Source organism: Perca fluviatilis, chromosome 21 (assembly GCF_010015445.1).
Source record: "Perca fluviatilis chromosome 21, GENO_Pfluv_1.0, whole genome shotgun sequence".
Classification (NCBI taxonomy): Eukaryota; Metazoa; Chordata; class Actinopteri; order Perciformes; family Percidae; genus Perca; species Perca fluviatilis.
Genome location: NC_053132.1, coordinates 5043583 through 5068312, shown reverse-complemented (window position 1 = coordinate 5068312; position 24730 = coordinate 5043583). Strand labels below are relative to the sequence as shown.

At 43.3% G+C, this 24730-nt stretch overlaps 1 protein-coding gene across 1 annotated transcript; it reads right to left on the bottom strand.

Moving 5' to 3' along the window:
• Positions 1-609: 609 nt before the first annotated feature.
• trim16 (tripartite motif containing 16) lies at positions 610-16965 on the bottom strand. Its single transcript, XM_039789083.1, has 6 exons — positions 16811-16965; positions 13433-14437; positions 10845-11000; positions 4934-5132; positions 2548-2643; positions 610-1601 (listed from the first exon to the last, which is right to left on the bottom strand). The coding sequence occupies exons 2-6, from the start codon at positions 14171-14173 to the stop codon at positions 985-987; spliced, it is 1809 nt and encodes a 602-aa protein (XP_039645017.1). The 5' UTR covers positions 14174-14437; positions 16811-16965; the 3' UTR covers positions 610-984.
• Between the last annotated feature and the right edge of the window lie 7765 nt (positions 16966-24730).

Genomic DNA, 24730 nt, shown 5'->3' with positions numbered 1-24730 from the left:
AGCCAGCTGTGGTTTTGTTTTCTGCTGCCTCCAGCTTCCTTTGAAACTAAATGTGTCTTCTGGCCGTGGCGACAACAACACACCTTCGACGTTCTGTGTGTGTGTCGCGTTAGGTCACGCATGGATGATTAAGAGAACGGGTCACGGCAGTTTACTGCGGCGCCGCTATGACGACCAGCCACGCTGAGGCCATTTTCAAATCGGCAATGGAAAACGGACGCACAGTGCGTTGAGTCGAGACGAGTAAAGTCGAGGAGAGTTGAGCGGGTACCATGTAATGGAAAAACGCTGTATACACACTATCGGTCAAAAGTTTGGGGTCACTTACACATTTCCATTCCACTCCATTATAGAGAGAATACCAGCTGAGATCAGTTGCATTGTTTTTTTAACCAGGGCAGCAGTTTTCAGATTACATTATGTGCTTACATAATTGCAAAAAGGTTGTCCAATGTTTTCTCAGTAAGCCTTTTAAAATGATATCAGATTAGTAAAAAGAATGGGTCTTTGGGAAATGGGATGAATGGTTGCTGATAATGGGCAATGTAGATATTGCATTAAAGATCAGCCACCCACTCAGATCAGCTGGTATTCTGTCTTTAATGGAAATTTTTTTGACCGGTAGCGTATGTTGTACAGGTCTTGCTTGTATATTTTCCAATCTGCTTCCCAATGTATATACAATAGGGCATTTAGGAATATGAACATTTAGAATCATTTTTAAACATCTATTACCTCTGTCCAAAATCTATTTAACAATGGACAGGGCCACAATAAATGCATAAAAGGTACCACACCTACCACAGCCAAGCCAGCACAGTTCTGATGCATTGGGTCCATTTCTTTTACACTTATGTGGTGTAATATAAGCCCTATGTAGGATTTCCATTTGTATAACTTTATACCTTACACAATTGGACATGGATGTAGTCTTATAATGTTTAATTGTCACTTAAAAGATTCAGGAAATAATCGGACTTCTAATCATTGCTGTGCTGCCGTTTCGGAAACAATAGCTCTAGTCTCAGGTGGGGTGGACGGAGAGGGTTTTTTGACCTGCAACGGCTCCCCTGGGGCCACCAAAGCAACTAGATTCTCCTTCTTGGACAACCAGAAAGCCGGGTAAAGAGGCTCCAGGAACTCGGCCTTGTACTGGTGGATGGGCGTCATGGTGTCGTCCACACCGTAGAAAGAAAGGAGGCCTTTGCTGTAGTCCAAATAAACGCCGATACGAGTGAACTTCTCCACGCTGAGGGGGATCTCCACGTCGCTGTGCCAGGCGGAGAAGGTGCGTCCGTTCCACTGCAGACACCAGGAGAAGTTGTTCCCCGTGATGCAGCCGTTGCTCTCGTTGCCCTTGCGGTCGATGCTCTTGTAGGTGAGACCGATGTGTGTGCCCTCGCCGCTGATGTCCGCCTCAAAGTAGTGGCGCCCCAGGTAGAAGCTCTCCGTCGCCAGGACCTGGCGCCAGTTCTCGAACCTCTCGGGTAGATCGGGATAAGGATGCTGCCAGGGCGTGGTGTTAGTCACCTTCCGGTTATCTTCTGTCAACCGCAGGAACTTGTGAGCTGTGTCAGCATCGAAACTCACTTGGGCGGCATCTGGGAGGAGGAGGAGGAGGATTGTGAAATGTTAGTTTACGTGTGATGTAAGGGTTACATAAGACTGCGGTCAGGAGTGCAAATAGCACTGAGGTCTCCGAGGGCATAGCCTCCATATTGTTTCTTTTGTTTGCAGCCACTACTACACACAAATGGGTTACGCTCAAAAGAAGAAAGACAAATATATAGAGTGCTCAGCATAAAATCATCTTTTGGAAATTGATCTTAATGCCTTAATTAAAAAAATGAGGACAAATCCGACCTTTAAGGACACCAATTTTCTTTGTGAATGAATAATGTATTGTAAATAAATAAATAAATAAATAAATAAATGTTCTTCCTTAAAATACAGGGGGCTTAAGTAAGTACACCCTATGTTAAATTACCATAGAGGCAGGCAGATGTTTATTTTTAAAGGCCAGTTACTTCATGGATCCAGGATACTATGCATCCTGATAAAGTTCCCTTGGCCTTTGGAATTAAAATAGCCCCCCCCCCCACATCATCACATACCCTTCACCATACCCCCACATCATCACATACCCTTCACCATACCTACAGATTGGCAAATCAAACCAGCTATTAGGCTAACAAATAATAATGCAAGCATGCAGCCCAAAGTGCTTTACAGAACACCATTAAAACACAGATGAGAAAACTAATAAAACTAAAAACATGTAAATAAAAAAAAGACAACAATAAAAAAAATTAAGAAGTGAACCAAAAGAATACAATAAACCCAGGGATAAAAATGAAATAAAAACCAAACACTTATAAACTAATGCTACATCACAAACATTATTCCAAACTAAGACTTGTATATACCTTGGCCTGCATAATAACATATAACAAACATACAACACATGTGAGACTGATGATCTCAGCATTTCTAAAACGCTATGACTGCAGTATCTCAGCCTGATATTCAGAAAAAGACAACACTCACACTTGAGGAAGTCGGCATGCGTCACTGGATCCGGTATAGACATGTTCTGTTTGGCTGCAGCAATTTCACGAACTGTTGTCTTTATCCCCGTTTTGTCTGCAAAGGAAGAAAGTATATTTCATTCTCTGAAAACATAACCTGGATCAACAAAAGTACAATTCCGGGATAAAGCAACGAGGTAACTTTGGACTCAACTTTGGGGGAGGCTTGAGATCTCCACTTTTGAGGAAAATTGAAAAAAAATAATTCCATTTGCTGCATTCTGGTGATTTTTTTCTGCAACAATTTGTTCCTTTTCTGCATCAATTTATGGTGCAAAGGTCTTTAATTGTGTAAAGGGAAATTATTATTAGATATTTGGGTGGGTTGTACTTGCCAGTTTTGATTATAACTGTAAATTACACCTACGGGATAAAGTCTGTCATCATTTCAGGCTTTGTCCCTCGGGGTGCAAATGTTCCACCAAAACAAGTTCCTTCCTGAGACTATTTAGCAGAGCCACTGTCGCTGCGTTGTGCCATTGTGATTGGTTTAAAGAAATGCAAATAACCCAGAGTGTTTTTTTCCCTCCTATCCCAGAATGCATCGGTGGAGTAGCCAGACCTTACTCCACAGCGCTGTGAAGACCGGTCTGGCTACGCGACACTACAGATAACACATCGCAGTACAGATTTGTATAAACTCCGTCATCAGCTGGCACAAAGATGCAGCACAGGGAAACAAATATGTGCTGTCTTTTTAGCTTCTGTAGGTGACACACAAAAGAGGTGAGTCATGTAGGACACAGGTGTTTTTGTAAGCACATTTTTTGCACACACACCACGGCACACCTGAGCTCTGAAGTGATGACACACGGGCAGAAAATTCTTCACATGTGCGAACATGTCCCAGCAGGGCTGGACTGGGACAAAAAATTGGCCCTGGCATTTTTGGCCCAGGCGGCCCACACCCACCGTGATTGGTCAGACACATTCCCTGCAGACAGTCCTCTTAAAATATGCGTGCATGCTATGATACGAGTTGCCTAGTGTTCAGCGTTCATGTGATCGTTTTGGATCCTTCAAGAGGGGTGTCAAGACTTATCTGTTGGTCTTACACTTAAATAATTCATTCATTCTTAGAGTTATGATTTGTATATTTATGGTATTTTTATTAGTTTTTATTATTGATATTGTATTGTCATTATTGATATTATTACTGTTTTGCTTAATATTGGCTTAGCAACTTTAAAAACTGTTTACTGTTAATTTTTAACTATTTTTAACTATTGTAAGATTCATATTTTGTCACTTTGGACATAAGTGTCTGCTAAATACTATAACCATAACTATAACCCTTCCCAAAAGCTACAATAAAGCTGAAAGTAGTATAGTATATGCCCTGGAAAAGAGCACCAATGCAAGAGAAGCTATTTAAGCTATTCAAGGAACACTGATGCTTGTATCAACACTGATTTTATAGATCACACAGACTCTTCAGCTACCCAACAGGCCAACCGTCAGCATTTTCAATGTAAGCTTAAACAGTTAGGTTACCTGACAGCTACTAACTTTAATGTTACAGCCAAACTGCTTGTTATCGTTATGACGTGCGCACGTACGAACACACACACACACACAGGCACACACACACACACACACACACACACACACACACACTCCCTCCCTTCATGAGAGTCCCTGTTGATTTGCCTACTCCTTACCACATCGTCATCTACTCTCTCTTCCATCTTTTCCTCACTCGCTCCCATGGCCCTGTCATGGTCACTCGGCTTCTTCATGATCATGTTGTTTCTGCTTCTCTGCCAGCCACCTCTCCTCCTCCTCCTCCTCCTCCTCCTCCTCCTCCTTCCTCTACTTCAGTTAATGCTGATGTTGAAGAAGCTACTACAGCCCCAAACATGTCCGAAATTTTTGAGGAATCCGCCTGTAGATTCTTAATCTTTTTCTCCTCTAATTTCTCTGCACCTCCCTTGCACTTTGGTGGTCGTTTGTCCATTTTAACGTGAATGCTAAACTTCCAGCATAATATTACAGCTTCGTGTCTCAGGGCCGGGAGGCGTGGCCATAGTGGGATTCGTAAATTTGCGGCCCGGAATGGGGAAGGGGGATCCTGGATTTGATTGGGTCAGGCCAGTGCCAATAAAGAAAATTAACCAATGGGCCGCATTGAGTTCTTTAAGGGCCGGCCCGGCCAAAAAATAAAAAAAGGCCTATTTATATCGGCGGTTCGGCCCAAAAGTCCGTCGGCCCACCGGGAAAAAGCCCGGTATGCCAGATGGCCAGTCCAGCCCTGTGTCCCAGTCAGCTATCTGTACTATCTGTTGGTTGTGTGCTGGAGTTTAGTTTCACCCTACAGCAGGGTCATTTGTGCCAGTTTTTCTTACCGTTCTTGCACGTCTCTTTAACTTTCTCTACGTATAAAGACACGAGCATGGCACACAGCTCCCGCGTGGAGTCGACGATCACGCGGCTGAACGAATTCAGGCGGTCCATCAGACCGATGTAGACCCCAGGCAGAGAGATATCAGTGGCTTCTTTCTTCCACTCTGAATACTCCTGTAGAACAAACACAGCATTCAGGAGCAAGTCAAGTCATCTTTACATACACTAAGAAATATCTGGGTGTTAACAGTTTGACTGTAGGCGATATTTTAACAGAAACTGTCCATAGAACGAGATTCACAGTTGTATTTTTTTGTTTTAACATTTCGAAATGCATCATTTGTGCTCCAACAACTTCTGTTGGCCATGAAAAAAATGTAAAATACAGACGCTTGGGCAGTGGCTGTCAGCATACGATACGACCCGAAAAATCCCCCTTTAACGTGTGTGCCGAACGCAACAGGCAGAGCAGCAGCTACGCGGCGCTGTAAGAACGGTAGCGAGTAGAATGAAAGCATGAAATTCCGCGTAGGGCGGCCAAACAACACAGGGCTTTCACTCAGGAGGCCGTGGTTCGTGTCCTGCTTGTCACGTTTCCGAAAGCTAACTGTTGCCTTCTTCTTTTCCTAAACCCAACCGTCCCGTTCTTCTTTTCCTAAACCCTACCGTCCCGTTCTTCTTTTCCTAAACCCAACTGTCCCATTCTTCTTTTCCTAAACCCAACTGTCCCATTCTTCTTTATCTAAACCCAACTGTCCCATTCTTCTTTTCCTAAACCCAACTGTCCCGTTCTTCTTTTCCTAAACCCAACCGTCCCGTTCTTCTTTACCTAAACCCAACTGTCCCGTTCTTCTTTACCTAAACCCAACTGTCCCATTCTTCTTTATCTAAACCCAACTGTCCCATTCTTCTTTTCCTAAACCCAACTGTCCCATTCTTCTTTTCCTAAACCCAACCGTCCCGTTCTTCTTTACCTAAACCCAACTGTCCCGTTCTTCTTTACCTAAACCCAACCGTCCCATTCTTCTTTTCCTAAACCCAACTGTCCCGTTCTTCTTTACTCCCTTCCGTTCTTCTTTATCCACTTCTTCTTCCATTCTTTCCTATACCTCCCATTTTCTTTCTCCCCTCCTTTCTTTTCCTCCCTGTCGTTCTTCTTTTCTACCCTGTCTGTTCCTCGCTGTCCCATCTGTCCGTTTTCTTTACTGCCACGCTGCGTTCTTCTTTTCCTCCGCTTTTCCATTCTTCTTCCCTAACCCAACCTGTCCCATTCTTCCTTTCCTACACCTGTCATTCTTCTTTTTCCTATTCTTCCACCCTTCTTCTTTCCTCCCCTGTCCGTTCTTCCCTGTCCCTTCTTCTTGTCCGTTCTTCTTTTCTCCTTCCTGTTCTTTTTTCCTTCTCCCGTTCTTCTTTTCTCCCCTTTTGTTCCTCTTTCTCCCGTCCGTTCTTCTTTTCTCCCCTGTCGTTCTTCTTTACTCCCCTGTCCCGTTCTTCTTTTCCTCTATCCACTTCTTCTTTACTCCACTGTCCGTTCTTCTTTTTCCCCTCCGTTCTTACTTCCCATTCTTCTTTCCTCCCCCTCCTTCTTCTTTTCCTACCCCGTCCGTTCTTCTTTCTCCCACTTCTTCTTCTCTGTCTACCTTCCATTCTTCTTTCTCCCCTTCTTCTTCTTTTCCTACTGTCCGTTCTTCTTTTCCTTACCGTATTCCGTTCTTCTTTCTTCCTAACCCAGCTGTCCCGTTCTTTTCTACCCACTGTCCCGTTCTTCTGTACCTACCCACTCTCCCATTCTTCTTTACCTCCCCTTCCATTCTTTTCCTCCCCTTCCCTTCTTCTTCTTTCCTCCTTCTCATTCTTCTTTTCCCCCCTTCCCATTCTTCTTTTCCCTACCCTCCCCTTCTTCTTTTCCTACCCCCCCCTCTTCTTTTACCTCCCTGTCGTTCTTCTTTTCTCCCTTCCCATTCTTCTTTTCCTCCCCTTCCCATTCTTCTTTTCCTCCCCTCCCCCCTTCTTTCCCCTCCCCCCCATTCTTCTTTTCCCTCCCCCCTCCTTCTTCTTTTCCTCCCCTTCCATTCTTCTTTTCTCCCCTCTCCTTCTTTACTTCCTCCCCCTCCTTCTTCTTTTCCTCCCTCTCCCTTCTTCTTTCCCTCCCTTCTCCTTCCCCCCTTCCCATTCCATTTCTTTCCATGCATGTGTGTGTCCATCCATTCATTTCCTGTCATTCTATCCAGTGTTTCCTGTGCTTTCTTATCTTTTTCCATGTGTGTCTCTTCCTTTCCAGTTCTCTTTCTCATTCTGCTTTCCTATCCATCTCTGTCCTGTTCCTCCTATTCTTTCTTTCTTCTTCTTCCTTCTCTACTCGTTCCTTCCTCCATCTTTTCCATACCACCCCTCTTTTCATCCACATACTTCCTTGGTCCTTCCATCCTGTCCTCCTATTCCTTATTTCTTCTTTTTATTATATTTCTTATTAGTGTTTCTACTTCCTTGTATTCCTTTCCTTTTCTATGTGCTTGTCTCGTTAGTTCGTTGGTGTCGGTCTGTGTATTCCATTTGTTCTTCTCTCCATCTTGGTCTTTCTGTGGATGTCATGGGTCTCCATGTCCTATGTCCTTCCTGTGTTCCACTGTGTCGTCTGTGTCCATAGAGTGTCATGTCTTTCCTCTATGTCTGTGTGTCCTCAATTCTGTGTGTTCCTCATTCCATGTATGTGCTTTCTAATGTGTCTCTCTCTCTCTCTCTTTCCTCTCTTTCTCTCTTCTCTTTTCTCTGTCTCCTTTCTCTCTCTTCTTGTCTCTCTCTCTCTCTCCTCTGTCTCATGTCTCTCTGTGATGTGTTGTATGTCATGTGTATGTTGTATTGGTTATAGTTCATATTTTTATTCAGACCTCAAACAAAAGGATATAATGTGGGATTTTTGTGAAGGATCAACACAGTTGGTCAATTATGGGAGTGGGACAGGGATTCATTGGCTATTCAAGCTTTAACAAATACTGAAGGGATGGATAGTGTTCACCCTTGCTCCAGTTAACAAACTCTCAAGGTTCAGTGGGGATCTTAGGATGATGCAATGTTGACCCTAAATGACTAATGTCTGTATGTATCCATCCTTCTCCTCCATCTCACCTTTATCCCTTCGATTTCCACTTTCTCCAAACTCCCCTCTATTGGTGCCCCGTTCCACTCTTTCCTCCTTTCCAGCTCCTCCATCCACCATCCTGTCCACCCCGACTCCTTTCCCCCTCTGTTCCCTTTTAACTTTCTATCCACCATGTTCTCCTTCTCCATCTTCCTCCTCCCCTCTTCCCTTTCCCTTTTCTTTTCGCCATCCCTCCATCATTTTTCTTTTGTGGTGCTGTGGTTGCTTTGGTTATTATGTTTCTTGTCCATCTCTTTCCTTTTCCCCTCCCCCTTCCATTTTCGTGTAGCCTCCATCGTTCTTGTGGGTCTTTGTTATTCTGTGTTACAAGTCCACTGCAGGGCCGTTTCTTTCCTATCCTGTTCCTGTTCTTGTGTTTTCCTTGTTGTGTCCTTCTGCTTTGTTCCGCCTCTATTCACTCCATGGCTGGGGGGGGGGGCTCTTCTTTATTTCCTCCACTCTCTGTGTGCTCCTTTTCAGTTGTCTCCTTCCACCCATTCCTTCCACTCGTTATGTCCACTATTTTTATTTCCATTTTTCTTTACTGTTTTTTCACTACTGCATACCACCTACATGTCTCTCTCTCTCTCTCCTCTCTTTTCTTCTGTCTCTCTGTTTTTCTCTCTCTCTGTTTTTTTTTTGTGTGTGTGTGTGTGTGTTGTTGTTTTCTGTGTTTCTCTTGTTTCTTGGTTGTGTGTGTGTTTCTCTTTGTGTGTGTGTGTGTTTTTGTGTGTGTGTGTGTGTGTGTGTGTGTGTGTGTGTGTGTGTGTGTGTATGTGTGTGTATGTATGTATGCATTGTGTATGATACATGTATGTATTTGTGTGTGTATGTATTATAAAGGATTTTTTGGGGCAGTTGGCTAATGGGATGGGACAGTTGTAGACAGGAAAGGGGGGAGAGAGAGAGAGAGGAGGGAAGACATGCAGCAAAGGGCCACAGGTTGGATTTGAACCCTGGGCCGCTGTGGTAAGGACTGAGCCTTGGTACATGGGGCGCACGCTCTACCAGGTGAGCAAGCAGGGCGCCTCCCATTTTTATTTTTACTAAAGATTAATTTTTTTGGCATTTTTAGGCCTGTATTTCTGAAATAAACAGGGTAGAGAGAGGGGGAATGACATGCAGCAAAGGGCCACAGGTCTGATTCGAACCTGCGGCCGCTGCATCGAGGACTGAGCCTCTGTATATGGGAGTGTGCTCTACCAAGTGAGCTACCCATAACTACTTTTTAATAAAGAAACACCTACACATTGAATATTGAATAACAGAACTAAATAATGAATGACTGATCAGGCTATTTATACGCCCATCGTAGGTCTGTTTCACCCTAGGCCTCCTTGCATAATGGGATATAATCATTAGCTCGTTTGGCGACCACTTCCTGCAGAAGTACCTGCACTTCACTTTGGAGCCTTTTGTGTGGGCATTCTTGACTTAATTCTCTTAACTTTCAATCTCTGTGTGTGTGCACACGGCCCTGAGGTTTCACGCCCTTTCATGTGGATCGACAGGGCGTTTACGTGCTACTTTGAATCTAACTGGCACATGCTTTGAATTTACCAGGACAATGGGATTCATCATTGTGAGGACACAGGTGCGACCAGTTCTTCTGTTTAAGAAAAACGTCATAAATCTGATTTCTTTGGAAGAAAAGAACAAATTCAGGAAAAAAAAAAAAAAAAAAAACTTGGCCCATTGTGTGGGTCCAGCCCATATTTTGCATTCTGAATGTCGGCAGTGATGCACAAGCCCCGATAACAGATAACAGGTTGGGAATGCATCGGGGTCACATGAAAGGAATGCTTTGTGCAAGAAGGAGTGTTACAGCAGCAGTCACTCTTTATTAACATCATAACGTAGCACGGCTAGCTGATTCTGCCACATGAGCCACAATACAATATTACAATATTCTGTACTCTTTACTTTTTAATGTGTCACCTCCCGCTGTGTAATATCCCACTTCTTATTCATCTGCACCTTATCTCTGTACACCTGTATATATACTGTATGTTTATTATGTTTCACCTCTCTGTATATAATAGAGGTGTTTATAGTCTACATATTATTAGTATTCTTACTCCTATTCTTATTCTATTTCTATTTAAAGTGTATTTTTTCTTTTTCTGTTGTGTTTGAATTTTTTGAGCTGCTGTAACAGGGGGATTTCCCCAGTGTGGGATCAATAAAATCTTATCTTGTTGCCTCACCACCACCACCTTTGAACCGTGGATTTCCTCCCACGCCTCAGGAAACCTGTCCGGCAGATTGGGTGGCTCCAATACCTCAGTGATTACTGGCTGCTCAAGCCAAAAATAGCAGCTGCTGACAGCTGTTATCTATTAAGTATTGTGAAATTCATATGACACACAGTGAGCTCATTCCAGATTAGTCACACAGTGTGCAGGGGCGGGACTAGAAGGAGGGCATGGGTTGGCACCGGTCCCCCTTGAAATATGATTGCCTCCCCCCCCCCCAATCCATAGGGCTAGAGTGCTGTCAATCTGACAAATGCAATTCCCATTGGATCAGAGCACAGCACTGTTACTTGGCTGCCTGTTCTGCCAAATCTCCCAGCCCTTAGCGGTGTTCGACACCGTTCCCTCAATCACTCACTATTCCCTATTTAGGGTTTATTAAACTATATAAGGAACGACCAAACAAGATTTCGGACACTCACTGAAAACACGCCATTGCGTGGCTTCCGTCAGGAGATGCGCCGGTTATTTGTGTGACAGAGGCGGGTGCGCCCAGCATCATGTAATGACTGATTATTGATCCCCTCCCTTGTGCCAAAAAAAAAATCCTGGAATCGCCCCCGACGGTGCGTTTACCTCAATGTTGACTGTGTTGAGTTGAAGCTTGTTGATGGCGTTCTCTGCTGCCGTCAACGTCTTCCCCATCTCCGTCTGCTTCTCCTTCAGTTCCCTCTGTTGAGAAGAGAAGAGAACAGACTTCAGCTCCACACAAAACACACAAAACACACACACACACACACACACACACACACACGTCATGCTGGAAATATTTCAGATCCTAGCCGACGCCAAGTACTTGAGCAAGTATTTGGCAGATGTCAACATTTAGGGCTGCTTCTTCAGGAAAACCGTGTTGTTGTCCTAGTTTCCTCTACTCCCTGCGGGGGCAGTCACACATCCTATTCTTCTTCACTCTTGACATTTTGAAGCTTTAAAAGCGTGAACTTGTTTTTAAAGAATCCAGTCTGACTACTCAGGCAGGCCCAGACAACTCGGGAGATGAATTGTTTTCCACAAAAGGTTCGACCCTGAGGGCAACGCTACAAATCCCTTGTGTGAAACTGAGTGAAAGAGGATCAAGTCCTCATGTCTTTATTAGGGGTCGACCGATACTGTTTTTTCAGGGCCGATATCGATACCGATTATTAGTAGTTAATGAAACCGATAGACATTTGGCGCCGTGTTGCATTCACAGTAAAAATTTAAATCTTTGAGTCAAAATTAACATTTTGGAATGATACAAACTCCAGCACAAAAGTTTGATTAAATGCTTTAAAGCTTTAGTGCATAACTTTTTGATATTAATGAACGTCCGTTACATTCAAGCCACTGCCAAATGAGTTACTACAAAGCTAATTAAGACTATCAGCTCTGGAGGAGGTGAGGGATTTGGTGCATGGTCACGGAAGGCTTGTATCATGTGGACGCTCCAAGAGAGAGAGATAGAGAGATAGATAGATAGAGAGATAGATAGATAGATAGAGAGAGAGATAGAGAGATAGAGAGATAGATAGAGAGATACACACACACTGTTTGCTTCCTTGTTTTCTTATTTATTTAATTCAATTTGATATGAGGGATTGTTTCTGTACAGCTGCGATGATAAACTGGGAGTGTGCGAGCGGCGTTTGTGGTCTTTTCACCGACATTCACCGACATTACGAGCCTCCCTGCACTGTTTGCTTTACAGCGTTAATCAGGCAGTTTCAGGTTTTGCAACACACTCTGCAAATAACAGGCGTGGGCTAAAAGCTGCAGAACGCTGCAGGAATTCGGTCTGGAGCGAGTAACACAAGGGTCACGGACCGTCATAAAGAAAGACAAATAACACTGTAGCTGTGGCGTGAGCCTTGTCTGCGTCAGAAGGGCTAAATCGAGTTTAGTGTTGAGTGTCCAGCCTGCTAGACAGCATAATTATCCTGTTAATCACACAGATTCCCTTTGCCGATCTTTACAGTGGATATGAGGTCAGAATTACTATCCTGACTGGGCTTGAAGAGATCAGAGCTGCATTGTCTGTCGGACATATGAGAACAACTCTGTGACGTACGAAGTACTTTGAAGATACAGCTCATCCCCTCTCCACTGGTGCTGAAGGTTACGCCCATCAAAGCATCTAAATATAGCTATATGAAAGCAGCAGTGTGGATGATGATGATTTAAGGATTATTGTAAATTCTTGGCACGTGTGCTGTTACATTTTGTTCTTTTGACGTTGAAAAACTTGATTTATTACTCAACAAAAAATGATTTGAGCCCTGATGGGTCTGCTCAAACTTTCATGGACTCTACCTTTGCCACTAGAGCTGCATAGATGAATAAGTCAGTTTAGTCAACTATTAACTTAATCGCCAACTATTTTGATAATCGACTAATCGCTTTGAGTCATTATTTTATGAAAAAAAAAAAAAAAAAGTATGAATTCTTTGATTCCAGCTTGTTAGATGTGAATATTTTCTAAATTTCTTCTCTCCTCTGTGACTGTGAACTGAATATCTTTGAGTTGTGGACAAAACAAGACATTTGAGGATGTCATCTAGGGCATTTGGGAAACACTGATCCACATTTTTCACCATTTTCAAAAGCATGGTTCATACAGCAGCAGCAGTGTGATCATGCCATATGAAATGTATAGCTGTGTGTATGTGAGATGTGCATCTGTGTGAGTTCGAGTGAATGTGTTTATTTACTATACTTATTTTTAATTTTCGCTAACTGGTTTCTGGACATTTTATTGTATTTACTGTAAAAATGTGATTCCATTATTGTTTTAACTGTTAAAAGCCCTTCTAGGGACAGGTGTTGCGAATTAGCCATGGCTATAAACACTGTGATACAGGCATTGGATTGTTCTTTATGTAATAATCTATGTTTTTGTAATAATCTATGTTTTTGTATCTGTCCCTATTCAAATAAACAACAAATAATTAAATAATAGTAATACTAAAGAATGACAAAAACATCCTGCGACAGAGTCAGATACGATTGATATTTAAATGACTGTTAATCGATTACTCTAACACTTGCCGCCCTAGATGTCTATATTTAAAACATGCACTTTTTGACTGAAAGGAAAACAAAACAGAGCATCTGAGAGCACTCGCCTCTATCCGACTGCGAGCCTCCACCACGGGGACGGTGTTGTGGCCCTTGTGCTCCTCCGTCACGCAGTCCTGGCACACGCAGACGGCGTCGGCGCAGCAGAAAAGCTCCAGGGGCCACTTGTGGCTCTCGCAGGTCCGTCTCTCGATGTCCCTGAGCGGCTCCACCAGCCGGTGGTTCTGAAACTTGGGCTTCTCCAGGTGAGGCCGCAGGTGGGCCTCGCAGTACGACACCAGGCAGGTGAGGCAGGACTTGAGGGCCCTGCGGGGGCTCTCGATACACGAGTCGCACACCACGTCGTCGGGGCCCAGTGGTTCCTCCTTCACCTCCTCTTCTTTCACCTCCTCTTTTACTCCATTTGTCACAGGTTCTGTCAGCGGCTCCCCCTCTTGCTTCCCCTGCTCGGGCTTTTCGGGGTCCTCAGCCTCCTTCAGGTCTTCTTGGATTTTGATCTCCTCTGTCGCTTTTATAACATCCTGCTCCTCTTTGCTCTCGGTCCCAGGGACTTTAGCCTCTGTCCCGTTCTGTTTGGGACAGTCAGCAGGTTCACGCTTGTCCTTCTCGGGGCTCTGCAAACACTCGGGACATCCTTTATGTTTGTCCCCGAGGCAGGGGCCACAGACAGAGTGACTACAGGCTGCCGGCATGTCTCCGCTTAAAACACCTGAGCAGACACCACACAGCTGCTGCTGCTGCTGCTGTTTGGAGATGTGAGCTGCTTCTTCAGCGGCCGTGTTTGCCATGTCTTCCACTCTCTTATGCTTTCTGAAAAATAACTGGCTCGGCCACTTTTTTTTCCTCAGCCCTCTAGTTCCTGGAACACATCGAAGAGCCTGGAAAGCCACACCTAGAGAGGATGTGAACACTAGTCAGGGCCCATAGTTTGAGTCAAAAAGCTCTCCGCCCCTTCAGCACTCACATGCCACCAGGCAAACATTGATTCACCCTGACACACGATCACTGCCCTCCCCTTTTTCTGAAGGTGAAACCACAGGGAGGGGCTGGGACTGCAGAAGAGGAACAGAGAGGTGTAGAGTTGCATATATTGTGTCTGAACAACTGAAACATACAAGTTTCATTGTTAGCAAACTTTTTTTTTTAAATCTCACCCCACTGACAGACTCGTTACCTCATGTTACAGCATTATTGTTGTGATTAATGTCACATTTCACGTAACATTCTGTCAAAACTCTGAGGAAAGTCGCTCTCATCTGATTTTATTTATATCCTATATTGCAACACTGTTTTCCTATCGGTGTGAACAATCCTTGGGACAATCCTTCTGCCCATCCTGACTCTTTCCTATCTCACTAAACTCTACTGAATGAATGCAGTGATAGTTAGAGTATATGTATATCGCAGTTTTCCATGGATTAGTGTGTCACCTAAATCATGGTTGCAGCTGCCGCCGTGGTCCTGCTCAGTGCCCTGCTACATCCTGTAACTCCTTGCAGTGCCCTGCTACACCCTGTAGCGTCCTGCAGTGCCCTGCTACACCCTGTAATGCCCTGCTACATCCTGTAACGTCCTGCAGTGCCCTGCTACACCCTGTAATGCCCTGCTACATCCTGTAACGTCCTGCAGTGCCCTGCTACACCCTGTAATGCCCTGCTACATCCTGTAACGTCCTGCAGTGCCCTGCTGTCCCCTGTAATGCCCTGCTACATCCTGTAACGTCCCCCGTTCCGTCCTACACCCTGTAGCGTCCTGCAGTGCCCTGCTACACCCTGTAATGCCCTGCTACATCCTGTAACGTCCTGCAGTGCCCTGCTACACCCTGTAATGCCCTGCTACATCCTGTAACGTCCTGCAGTGCCCTGCTACACCCTGTAGCGTCCTGCAGTGCCCTGCTACACCCTGTAATGCCCTGCTACATCCTGTAACGTCCTGCAGTGCCCTGCTAAACCCTGTAATGCCCTGCTACATCCTGTAACGTCCTGCAGTGCCCTGCTACACCCTGTAATGCCCTGCTACATCCTGTAACGTCCTGCAGTGCCCTGCTACACCCTGTAATGCCCTGCTACATCCTGTAACGTCCTGCAGTGCCCTGCTATACCCTGTAATGCCCTGCTACATTCTGTAACGTCCTGCAGTGCCCTGCTACACCCTGTAGCGTCCTGCAGTGCCCTGCTACACCCTGTAATGCCCTGCTACATCCTGTAGCGTCCTGCAGTGCCCTGCTACACCCTGTAATGCCCTGCTACACCCTGTAGCGTCCTGCAGTGCCCTGCTACACCCTGTAATGCCCTGCTACATCCTGTAGCGTCCTGCAGTGCCCTGCTACACCCTGTAATGCCCTGCTACATCCTGTAACGTCCTGCAGTGCCCTGCTAAACCCTGTAATGCCCTGCTACATCCTGTAACGTCCTGCAGTGCCCTGCTACACCCTGTAGCGTCCTGCAGTGCCCTGCTACGCCCTGCTACACCCTGTAATGCCCTGCAGTGCCCTGCTACGCCCTGCAGTGCCCTACAACTACTAGTTCTAGTCATAGTTCAATTATCTTTATTGTGACTATTATCGCCACTGTTCATCACACCCCCAACCGGCACCGTCAGACACCGCCTACCAAGAGTCTGGGTCTGTCCCAGGTTTCTCCCTAAAAGGAAGTTTTCCTCGCCACTGTCACACTAAATGCTTGCTCTTGGGGGGGGGGAAATACTGGAATTGTTGGGTCTTTGTAAATTATAGAGTGTGGTCTAGAGCTACTCTATCTGTAAAGTGTCTTGAGATAACTCTTGTTATGATTTGATACTATAAATAAAATTGAATTGTGTGTCTCGTTAAACCTTTAGAACACTGTGAACTGAACCCTTGCTTCGTGTTGCTTTGTTCTCCGAGATCTCGCCACCGCTTTCAGAATCAACTCACGGGGGTCAAGCCAGCAGATGATAGGATTAGAACCCCAAAACCCCCCTGATTGGATTGTTTCACACCAAAGATTGAACTGTCTTGATGACGGAACTGACATAACCAGGGCAGCAGCCTTTAAGTCTGCTCTGCCTCTCTGGCGTCATGTGAGCACATCTCTGCTGCTCCAAAGTTCATGTGCAAATGCAAATATTGAATCAGCAAGATCCCAAAGCAAAACCAGAGCAGATACTGCCACCCAGTGTCCAGAGCCTGGTTATCACCAGCGTTTTCCCTGCCAATTTTAAGGTTTAGGTGCAGCACTAAAGCCCTAAGAATGAATACAAGTAAAAGGCTTTTCACAGATCTAATTGACTGATTGTAGATGGACTTTTTTGGCAAGTTTTGTTTTAAAGTGCTCATATTATGCTTTTTTGGCTTCCCCCCCTTTCCTTTGTGTTATATATCTTTTTTGTGCATGTTATAGGTTTACAAAGTGAAAAAGCCCAAAGTCCACCCCAAAGGGACTTACCATCTCCAACAGAAAACACTGTTCACAAACTGCTCCAAACAGCTCTACTGAAGCTCAGCGTAAATTATTCCATCACCCATAATGATCAGGGGTCTCATTTATAAAACTGTGCGTGTACGTGCGCCCAAAAGCCCAAATTGGCGTACGCCGAAAAAAAGTCAGATTTATAAAACCGTGTGTACGTACACCTGTAAGCAATGTTCCCTTTATAAATCACAGATTGACTACAAGTGTGCGTAAGTGGATCAGCCTCTTATCCCGCCCTGTACACGCCCATTTTTAACCATAAATGTAAAGCACCTCGTGAATGCTGATCAGTATGTTAATGACCCTGGCAGTTGTTCTTCGTTACACCGAAACATGCCGAATCATGACGACGGGCGGAGAAAAAGCAAAAAAAACTCTCAGACGCTCGGGAGTTGCTGCAAATTGAATTATAATTTCGGCCTGTTGTCGCACAGCGTATGGAAACCGGATCTATAGACTACCTTTATTAATAAAATCTTCCAAAACGGCAGGCATTACGGCACTGGGGGACAGCTTCGATATACCAGACGTATATAATAAGATTTAACAGAACTATATATTATATCCAAACAAGCCTTAGTGATGAAGTTGAAGATTATATATAATATTTATTTAAAAAAACACTTAGCTGTCTGACATTTCCCTCTGGAAACAGCCGGTTTCACCCAGAGTGGCGAGGACCTGTATTTGGACCGGGATGGCACGGTTCCGGCGCCTTGCCCTCTCTACTGGACCCAATTCAGTACACAGATCCAAGAGCGCAGCTATATTACTATTACAGCTATATTAGGGAATTTAAATCGGCATATGAGCCAGTCATCGTCATGGTCCCTGAAGTCTCTTTCTCTCCTGATTCTTCCATTAGGGGAGTCCTCCTGCGGGGCCAGCAGTGCGTCATGCAGCATTACGCACGGGTTCACCGCAGTATTTATTTGTTTACAACAATTTGGGATAGTTAACACCTTCACAGCAACAACTAGTGGTATCCTTCACCCCGAGATACATTTAAAATCGAAATGTAATAGGCAAACAAACTTTTCTTCATGCAGGTTTTGTTATGAACAGTATTAAAGTTCGGACTGATAACGAGGACGTAGAGCGTAACGATTGCGCGAGAGCTTAACGGCTGTATTTCCAGACTTTGACATTTGATGATATATGCACAAAGTTTTAAAGACATATATTTAGTTATTTACACAGTGTTCTGCAGCTATCTAATGCTAGGGTATTTGATGCTATCCTGCATTCCATGGAGTCGGGCCATCTCCTCCTCCTGCGCTCCGTAGCGGACAATGTGACGGCGAGACAGCGCTGATTAAATATTAAGAACGAGTTTTGATTCAAGATTTGAGTTGGAGGTGTTCATGGAACAGTTATCACTCAGTACAATTATCACTCAATTATCACTCAGTACAATCTTCATGATATGGTGTGAAAAAATGTGCGTGAGGCATTAATACTTAAACATATTAAGAGTAGCCTAATCGTTATTCCCACATGTACTTTCTGCAGTCTGACTTCAGTTCACCACCTCACCATCTGCGTCGCCAATTCCTATTTTGTCTCCAAAATGTGCGTATGCATGGATCAGAGTTTGCGTGGAGGACCGCACATTCTCCCGCCAAGTTTGTTTTTTTTATAAATCACAACCTTTGCGTGGGAAGTGGCGTACGCACATTTTCAGCCCCGTTTTGTGCGTACGCCACGTTTATAAATGAGACCCCAGCTGTTTCATGGTACGTCACTTGTCAGTAGTAATCAGATCCAGCTGTGTCGTTGTTAGTTAAACCAATCAAAGTCAGCCATTTGTCACGAGCCTATCACAGCATGACATCCTGCTTTAAAGCTGCTCTCTCTTCCACGGTTGGCAGTTGTCGTTTCAGGAAATAGAGTGCGTCCCGCCTCCTCCCCTTCTACCACCGGTGGTCACGCCCTCGGGTGTCGTCTGCGCTAGGCTGTCGATGGTTCCTCTGCTCCTTCATCGCCACATATGTCACTTTGTAACATACGTTATAACGCTCGCCTAGCTGCACACCCTCATACTCTGCTTCTGACTGGCTAGTAGTCCTTACCTAGGTACTGCGCATGTGCGACTCCCAACAAAGATGGAACAGAAGCGCGATGCCTCACTCTGTAGCAAAAACAGAGAGCTCAACACACAGGGTGAAAAGATGAGCTGCAGAAATGTGCAGTACAACAAAAATATGGTGTTTTTTGAAAATGAAACCATGTAAACCTATTCTGGTACAACCTCTAAATACAAATATGAACCTGAAAATGAGCCTAATATGAGCACTTTAACCCTTGTGTTGTCCTTCGGGTCCCAGTGACCCGAAGGACAACACAAGGATTATGTACTTCCGTTTACTTTGTTGAGAATTGCTCTCTAAACCCTGTTTTTTGTAAAGTAAGTAAGTAAAGTTTATTTCTAGAACACATTTAAACACAGTTTAAGCTGACCAAAATGCGGTACAAACAAGAACTAAGGTGCTGTATTAACCCTTGTTTAGAGAGCAATTCTCAACAAAGTAAACGGAAGTACATAATCCTTGTGTTGTCCTTCGGGTCACTGGGACCCGAAGGACAACACAAGGGTTAAAAGCTTCTTGAGTGTGAATTATTTATTATCTGCTGTAGCTTTTCCAGTGTTGTAGACACAGATCTTGCGATAACGGTCTAAAACGATATGAAAAAAAGATGCAAAAACTACCACAAAAGGACACAAACCGACTACAAAGAGACGCCACATGACCACATAGACCCAAAACAACCCCAAAGGAAATAAAAATGACCAAAAAGAAACACGACTACAAAGAGACAAAATCCCACAGAGACACAAAATGTATGAAAAAAATTAATTTTTTCATGCACCCAAGTCTTCCACAAAGCTAGAGTAAACACTGATTACGTCTGTGTGAATAAGAACTCTCTACTCACAGGAGGAACATTTAGAGCAGCGATACACAACCAGGGGTGTTAGGCCCCAGTCTAGGGGTGCCTAGGATGAAACATGAAAAGGACCCATCTTCCCCGTCTCCCAAATAGCCACAAACAATTACTTGTTTAAATATCAGAAAACCTCATTTAACAAGAAAGAAAATATATAGATAAACAGATATAGGTAACTTATACAAGACTTCAGGGTGACTACCACCAAAATAACAAACAACACAATTCTAAGTAGGAGATAAGAAACTAACCTAACTAAAAGAACGACAAAAGCCTTACCTCCCTAACTAACAAAACAGGAGAAAACAAGATTAACACACCTGGCAGGCCACCCTTACTAAACAAACAGAAACAATATCTAATCTAAACCAAAGTCACACAAAGCAAAAGTGTGGCCAGTTGGGAGCTGAGGAGGATGAGGAAATGCCTGCTGCTCACAGACATGCTCCCATCTTGGCTCCTTATATCAGGTGGTTTCCCCAGCTGCAGCCAATCACGGATTTGGGCATGAGCGCTTCCCACCAATGAACTCCCGGCTATGGCACACACCTATTTGCATGAGAAATTGAAACAAAAGAATAAAACCACAGGGCACACAAACACAGCAGACTGAAGGAACAATATGACCACAGTCATAACCAGGGGGCACGTAGAAAGTTTGTAGAGTAACTCAACGAATTTGAAAAAATAAATACAAATTTAAATTATGATACGATTAAAAAATATATAAGATGTAAGACCTGAACACTAGATGTTGCAGTTATGTAAAAGTGCTTGAAAACTAGTTAGCAAGCGAGCACAGAAGTTCAACTAGTTAAAAGTAAGGAATAAAAGTTAGGAATAAATAGCTAAAAGTATTGGCTGAACCAGTTAAAATAATTTGCCTAAAATATTGCATAAGAGGCTGAAATGGTTAGCTAAAAGTAATGGATACATGGTTTAAACAGTCAGCAGTCTAAATATTGACAGTTCAACAAGTATGGAAAAATCTAATTAGCAATATCCACTATTAAATAAGGAATAGTGTTACACATTTGGAACATACATTATGAATGGATGATGGGGTACATGAGGTCATATGACAGGACTGGGGGTGGGGGGACCTGTAATGGCAAATTTACATTTAAGCATGATTCTTTTCTTTTTTATGTTTTATTTCTGTTTTAGTTTTTCCCACAATACTGAAAGGGGGTTTATCTCATTCCCAGATGCTGATTTTGATTCTGCTAAACTAAGGAGCCACCGAGTCTGAAGACGAATGCGTACGGCCTTTTGTTTGAACCGATAAAGGAACAAGGTCACAGTAAATGATCTCTCTCTGCAGATTCAGTCCTCCCTTACCAGTTGAGATGTACGGGGCATGTGACGTCAGGGTGAAAGAAGGGCAGGGGGGGAGAGAGAACGAAATGGCTCCATGATGTCTCTTGAGCTTTAGCATTATCTTTATTGTCTAAAGTTGCCTGTAAGAAATGCAAAGTCATGTTTAGACCAAGAACGTGTGTAATTATCACTCCCCTTTTCCTGTTGTGCATTTAAGCTCAGTGTTTTATGTTCACTCATTGAAAAAACTTTTCCACACTGAGCTGATGTGCTTTTTGTGAAACTGTATTACTCCTATATTTGCAAATATATATAATAAAATACAAAAAAACAACTTGGTTTAGTCTTCGACTGTCTTATTTGTTTCACTTTAATAACTTTCAAAACTTTACCCCTGCTGCAAAGGACAACTTCCACAACAGACCTCTGACCAAAAAGGTTGGGAAGCACTGCTCTCATAATCACGTGTGTTCAGCCAATCAGAGACCTCTGTCTGCCCCATTCATTCATTTTTTTTCTAACTTAAAGGTACAGTAAGCGATGTTAATCTAATAAACCTTTTTATCAAATTCAGCGAATGTCTCCTCTCGTCACCTAGCTCTCTATTTTCTGTGTGCTGAAAAAGAATCCGGTGTTAATACCCAGCCCTGGCTGTGTGTAACTGTGTGTACATCTAGGCCTATATCAGTTTAAGTGTACGCTATATTTAGAATATTTTCAGTATTTTTTAATTCACAGACAATGTGAGTGAGTGTGTGAAGGATTTTTACTCTTGTCCACATTTTGAATCACAGCTATCTGTAGCCTACTGTATGTTTCAAAGAAATTATGGATGGTGTAATTTTTCAAATACACAATCATTTATCTAATCAGGAATGCCACTTAAAAAATGTAATATAGGCCGCACAGACGATTGAAATATAAGACAATCCAGATGTGTCAATAAAGGCAATAAAACAAAGTTTTATTCATGGAAATTCCAGTTAAAATGTGTTACCAGAAAACAAAGTCATTTGTCAATGTATCACAGTTAGTATCACCATCAAAACCAGGGGCCTGTCTCACACTGCAGCAGCAGAGGGTTGAGTAATTATACATTTATGATAATTTTTTTAAACATGTGTCCCCTGCCTCTTTACATCCTAGTAAAGGAATAGTTCAGCATTTTGGGAAACACACTTATTTGCTGAAAAACAGCCCTGTTTCCAACTTTGTTACGATGCACTTTCCAGCTGATCCTTGAGGCATTTCTCAAGACTTTATTTAGCTTAAAAAGGGAACACTTCATCCTTCAGTTTATCACAAACATTTAACATCAACACATCTGGAGATACGTGGTTTCCACTGGACAGGACGGGGATTAAAAAAAAATAAAAAACTGTCATTTGAACAGTAACTAAAGCTGTCAGACAAATGTAGTGGATTAAAAAGTACAATATTTTCCTCTGAGATGTATAGTAGAAGTATACAGTTGCATAAAATGGAAGTAAAGTACCTCAAATCTGTAGCCTACTTAAGTACAGTATTGAGTAAATGTACTTAGTCGAATCCAGGACCAGCAGATGAGTTAAATCTACTTCATGAGACAGACCTCAGGTCAGTTCCCCCTGTGATTAATCCCCCCCACTGGGACTTTTAATATAGCACCCATGAAATCAACTCAGCTTTTGGGTGAGCGTTTGTCTTTGTGCTATTTATTAAATTACCTCTAAAAGTGTAGAACATTCATTAAGTTCATATGTCTAAAAAAAACATTTATTAGGTTTAATTATTGTTACATATACATCCATCTTTAATGTGTTATTGATTATAAACCTTATGGAGCTCAACAGAGTGTTTCCGGACGTGAAACTCACGTTCATTTTCTCCATAAGGGTTTTAAATATCAGCCATAATGTAGCTACGAGATTGTGAAACAAATGTTTCTGCTCCTGCACTCTAAGAATAACAAACAGTAGTGGCAGCTCAATACACCGGACTTTACCCCGCAATTACAAAACGGCAATTTTGTGCGTAGCTACAGTTAAAATACAGAACATTTTCTGTTAGGACCCTATACAATTCTCTCATACAAGGCTGCCCAAAATGTGGGGGAAAAAAGCTGGCCTTGCTCCGCCCTCCTACGTACTTCTGCTCAATTTTCATTTTGCCGGTCCAATCAGCGGACAGAGGGAGGGGCTGAGAACGATGACGTTGAGGTTCGGTAACCTTCGGTCTGTTCCATAATGGCGGCGGAGAAAGATGCGAGCGAAGCCATTCGGTCCGTTGTGGCAACGTTGCCGATTATCCAGAAGTTAAAGCCCGAGCAAGAACAATCTTTGCTGAGTTGTGTTGGTGGCCATGATGTTGAGGCCCTCCTCCCCATATGGTTCGGGAAAAGTTTGATTTTCCAGCTCGCTCCGTTAGTGGTGAAGGAGTTAGCTAAGGCTAACGCTAGCGATGCTAAGCCGACGTCACGACCAAACGTTAGCGATTGGTTATGGCAGATCCAGAGTGGCTCTGGGCAGATCCAATAGTTTTAAACTTCAACAGAGGACCCGCCTTCAAGGAAGTTAACACTTGTCAATGTAGAGTGGCCAGACTCTCTGGACCAATGAAATGTGCCAGAGTCTGGTAGGACCAGGCTAGTGTACCAGAGTCTGGTAGGACCAGGCTAGAAAAAAGCGCCAAACATCTAAAAAAATTGATTAACGTCGGAAAAATCAGAAACATGCACTTCTATAATCTCCCAAAATCAATATCTGTGGCCTACAAAAGTTGTCGGAGCACAAATTATGCAATTCGAAATAAAAATAAAAAAATCAAATATAACTGTAAATCACATTCTACGAAACAATTTGTTAAAATATACAGACATACAACTGTTAATACACAGATATTTCTTACAGTGTGTAGAAGCTAGAAGTTGGTATGAAACCTTGTTTTAAAAAAAGAAAAACAGGTTTTATTTGCGATCTTATGGAGAAAAACTACACTACCCACAATCCTAAGTGTAACAGCGATGTCTCTTGATTGGTGAAGATTGCTGTTACTATGGAAATGTTAACCGCAACTGTGAACGGCTAGAGTGAGCTACTACCATTGAAGTTTATGATAGCTTGTGTACACTGTGTGTGCAATACGTAGGCTATTGGGGTTGTGCAATATGTTAGTTGTGCAATATCTCATTGTGAAAGGGCTGTGCTACACTTATTGCGGAGAATGCAGCCGACAGGGTTGTTCAATTAAAAACGAGGCGTTAATGTGCTTACTATATAGGTACCTGTCTAATGTATATGAGAGCATGAGAGTATGTGTTGAGAGATGCTTATTTTCTGTATTTTGTGTTGTCTTTGTAAAGCTGCGAAACGGACAGAGTCCAAAACAAATTTCCCTTCAGGGACAATAAAGTATATCATATCATATCATATATATATAGATACAGACTTGTACTTTTGGCTTTTTTAGCCGTTTTCAAAATTTTCTTTTGCGCCGAATCAAATGTTTTAAGGTCACGATTCATCTCGTAGCTAGTGGCTTGGTCTCAGGCTTAAAACTCTTCATATCAGCATTTAATGAAACGTCAATGGAGATATTGAACGGGTAAAATCACTCAGGAACCAGAGCTGTTCAAAAAGTGGGCGG

Bases quoted from the DNA above. Each gene is read 5' to 3' on its own strand.
- trim16 (XM_039789083.1), bottom strand. From the start codon at position 14,173: ATGGCAAACACGGCCGCTGAAGAAGCAGCTCACATCTCCAAACAGCAG. The intron at 2,644-4,933 runs GTAAGAAAAACT...CTTCCTTTGCAG, and splicing joins TAAAGAGACGTGCAAGAACG to ACAAAACGGGGATAAAGACA. The intron at 1,602-2,547 runs GTGAGTGTTGTC...TCCTCCTCCCAG, and splicing joins GCATGCCGACTTCCTCAAGT to ATGCCGCCCAAGTGAGTTTC.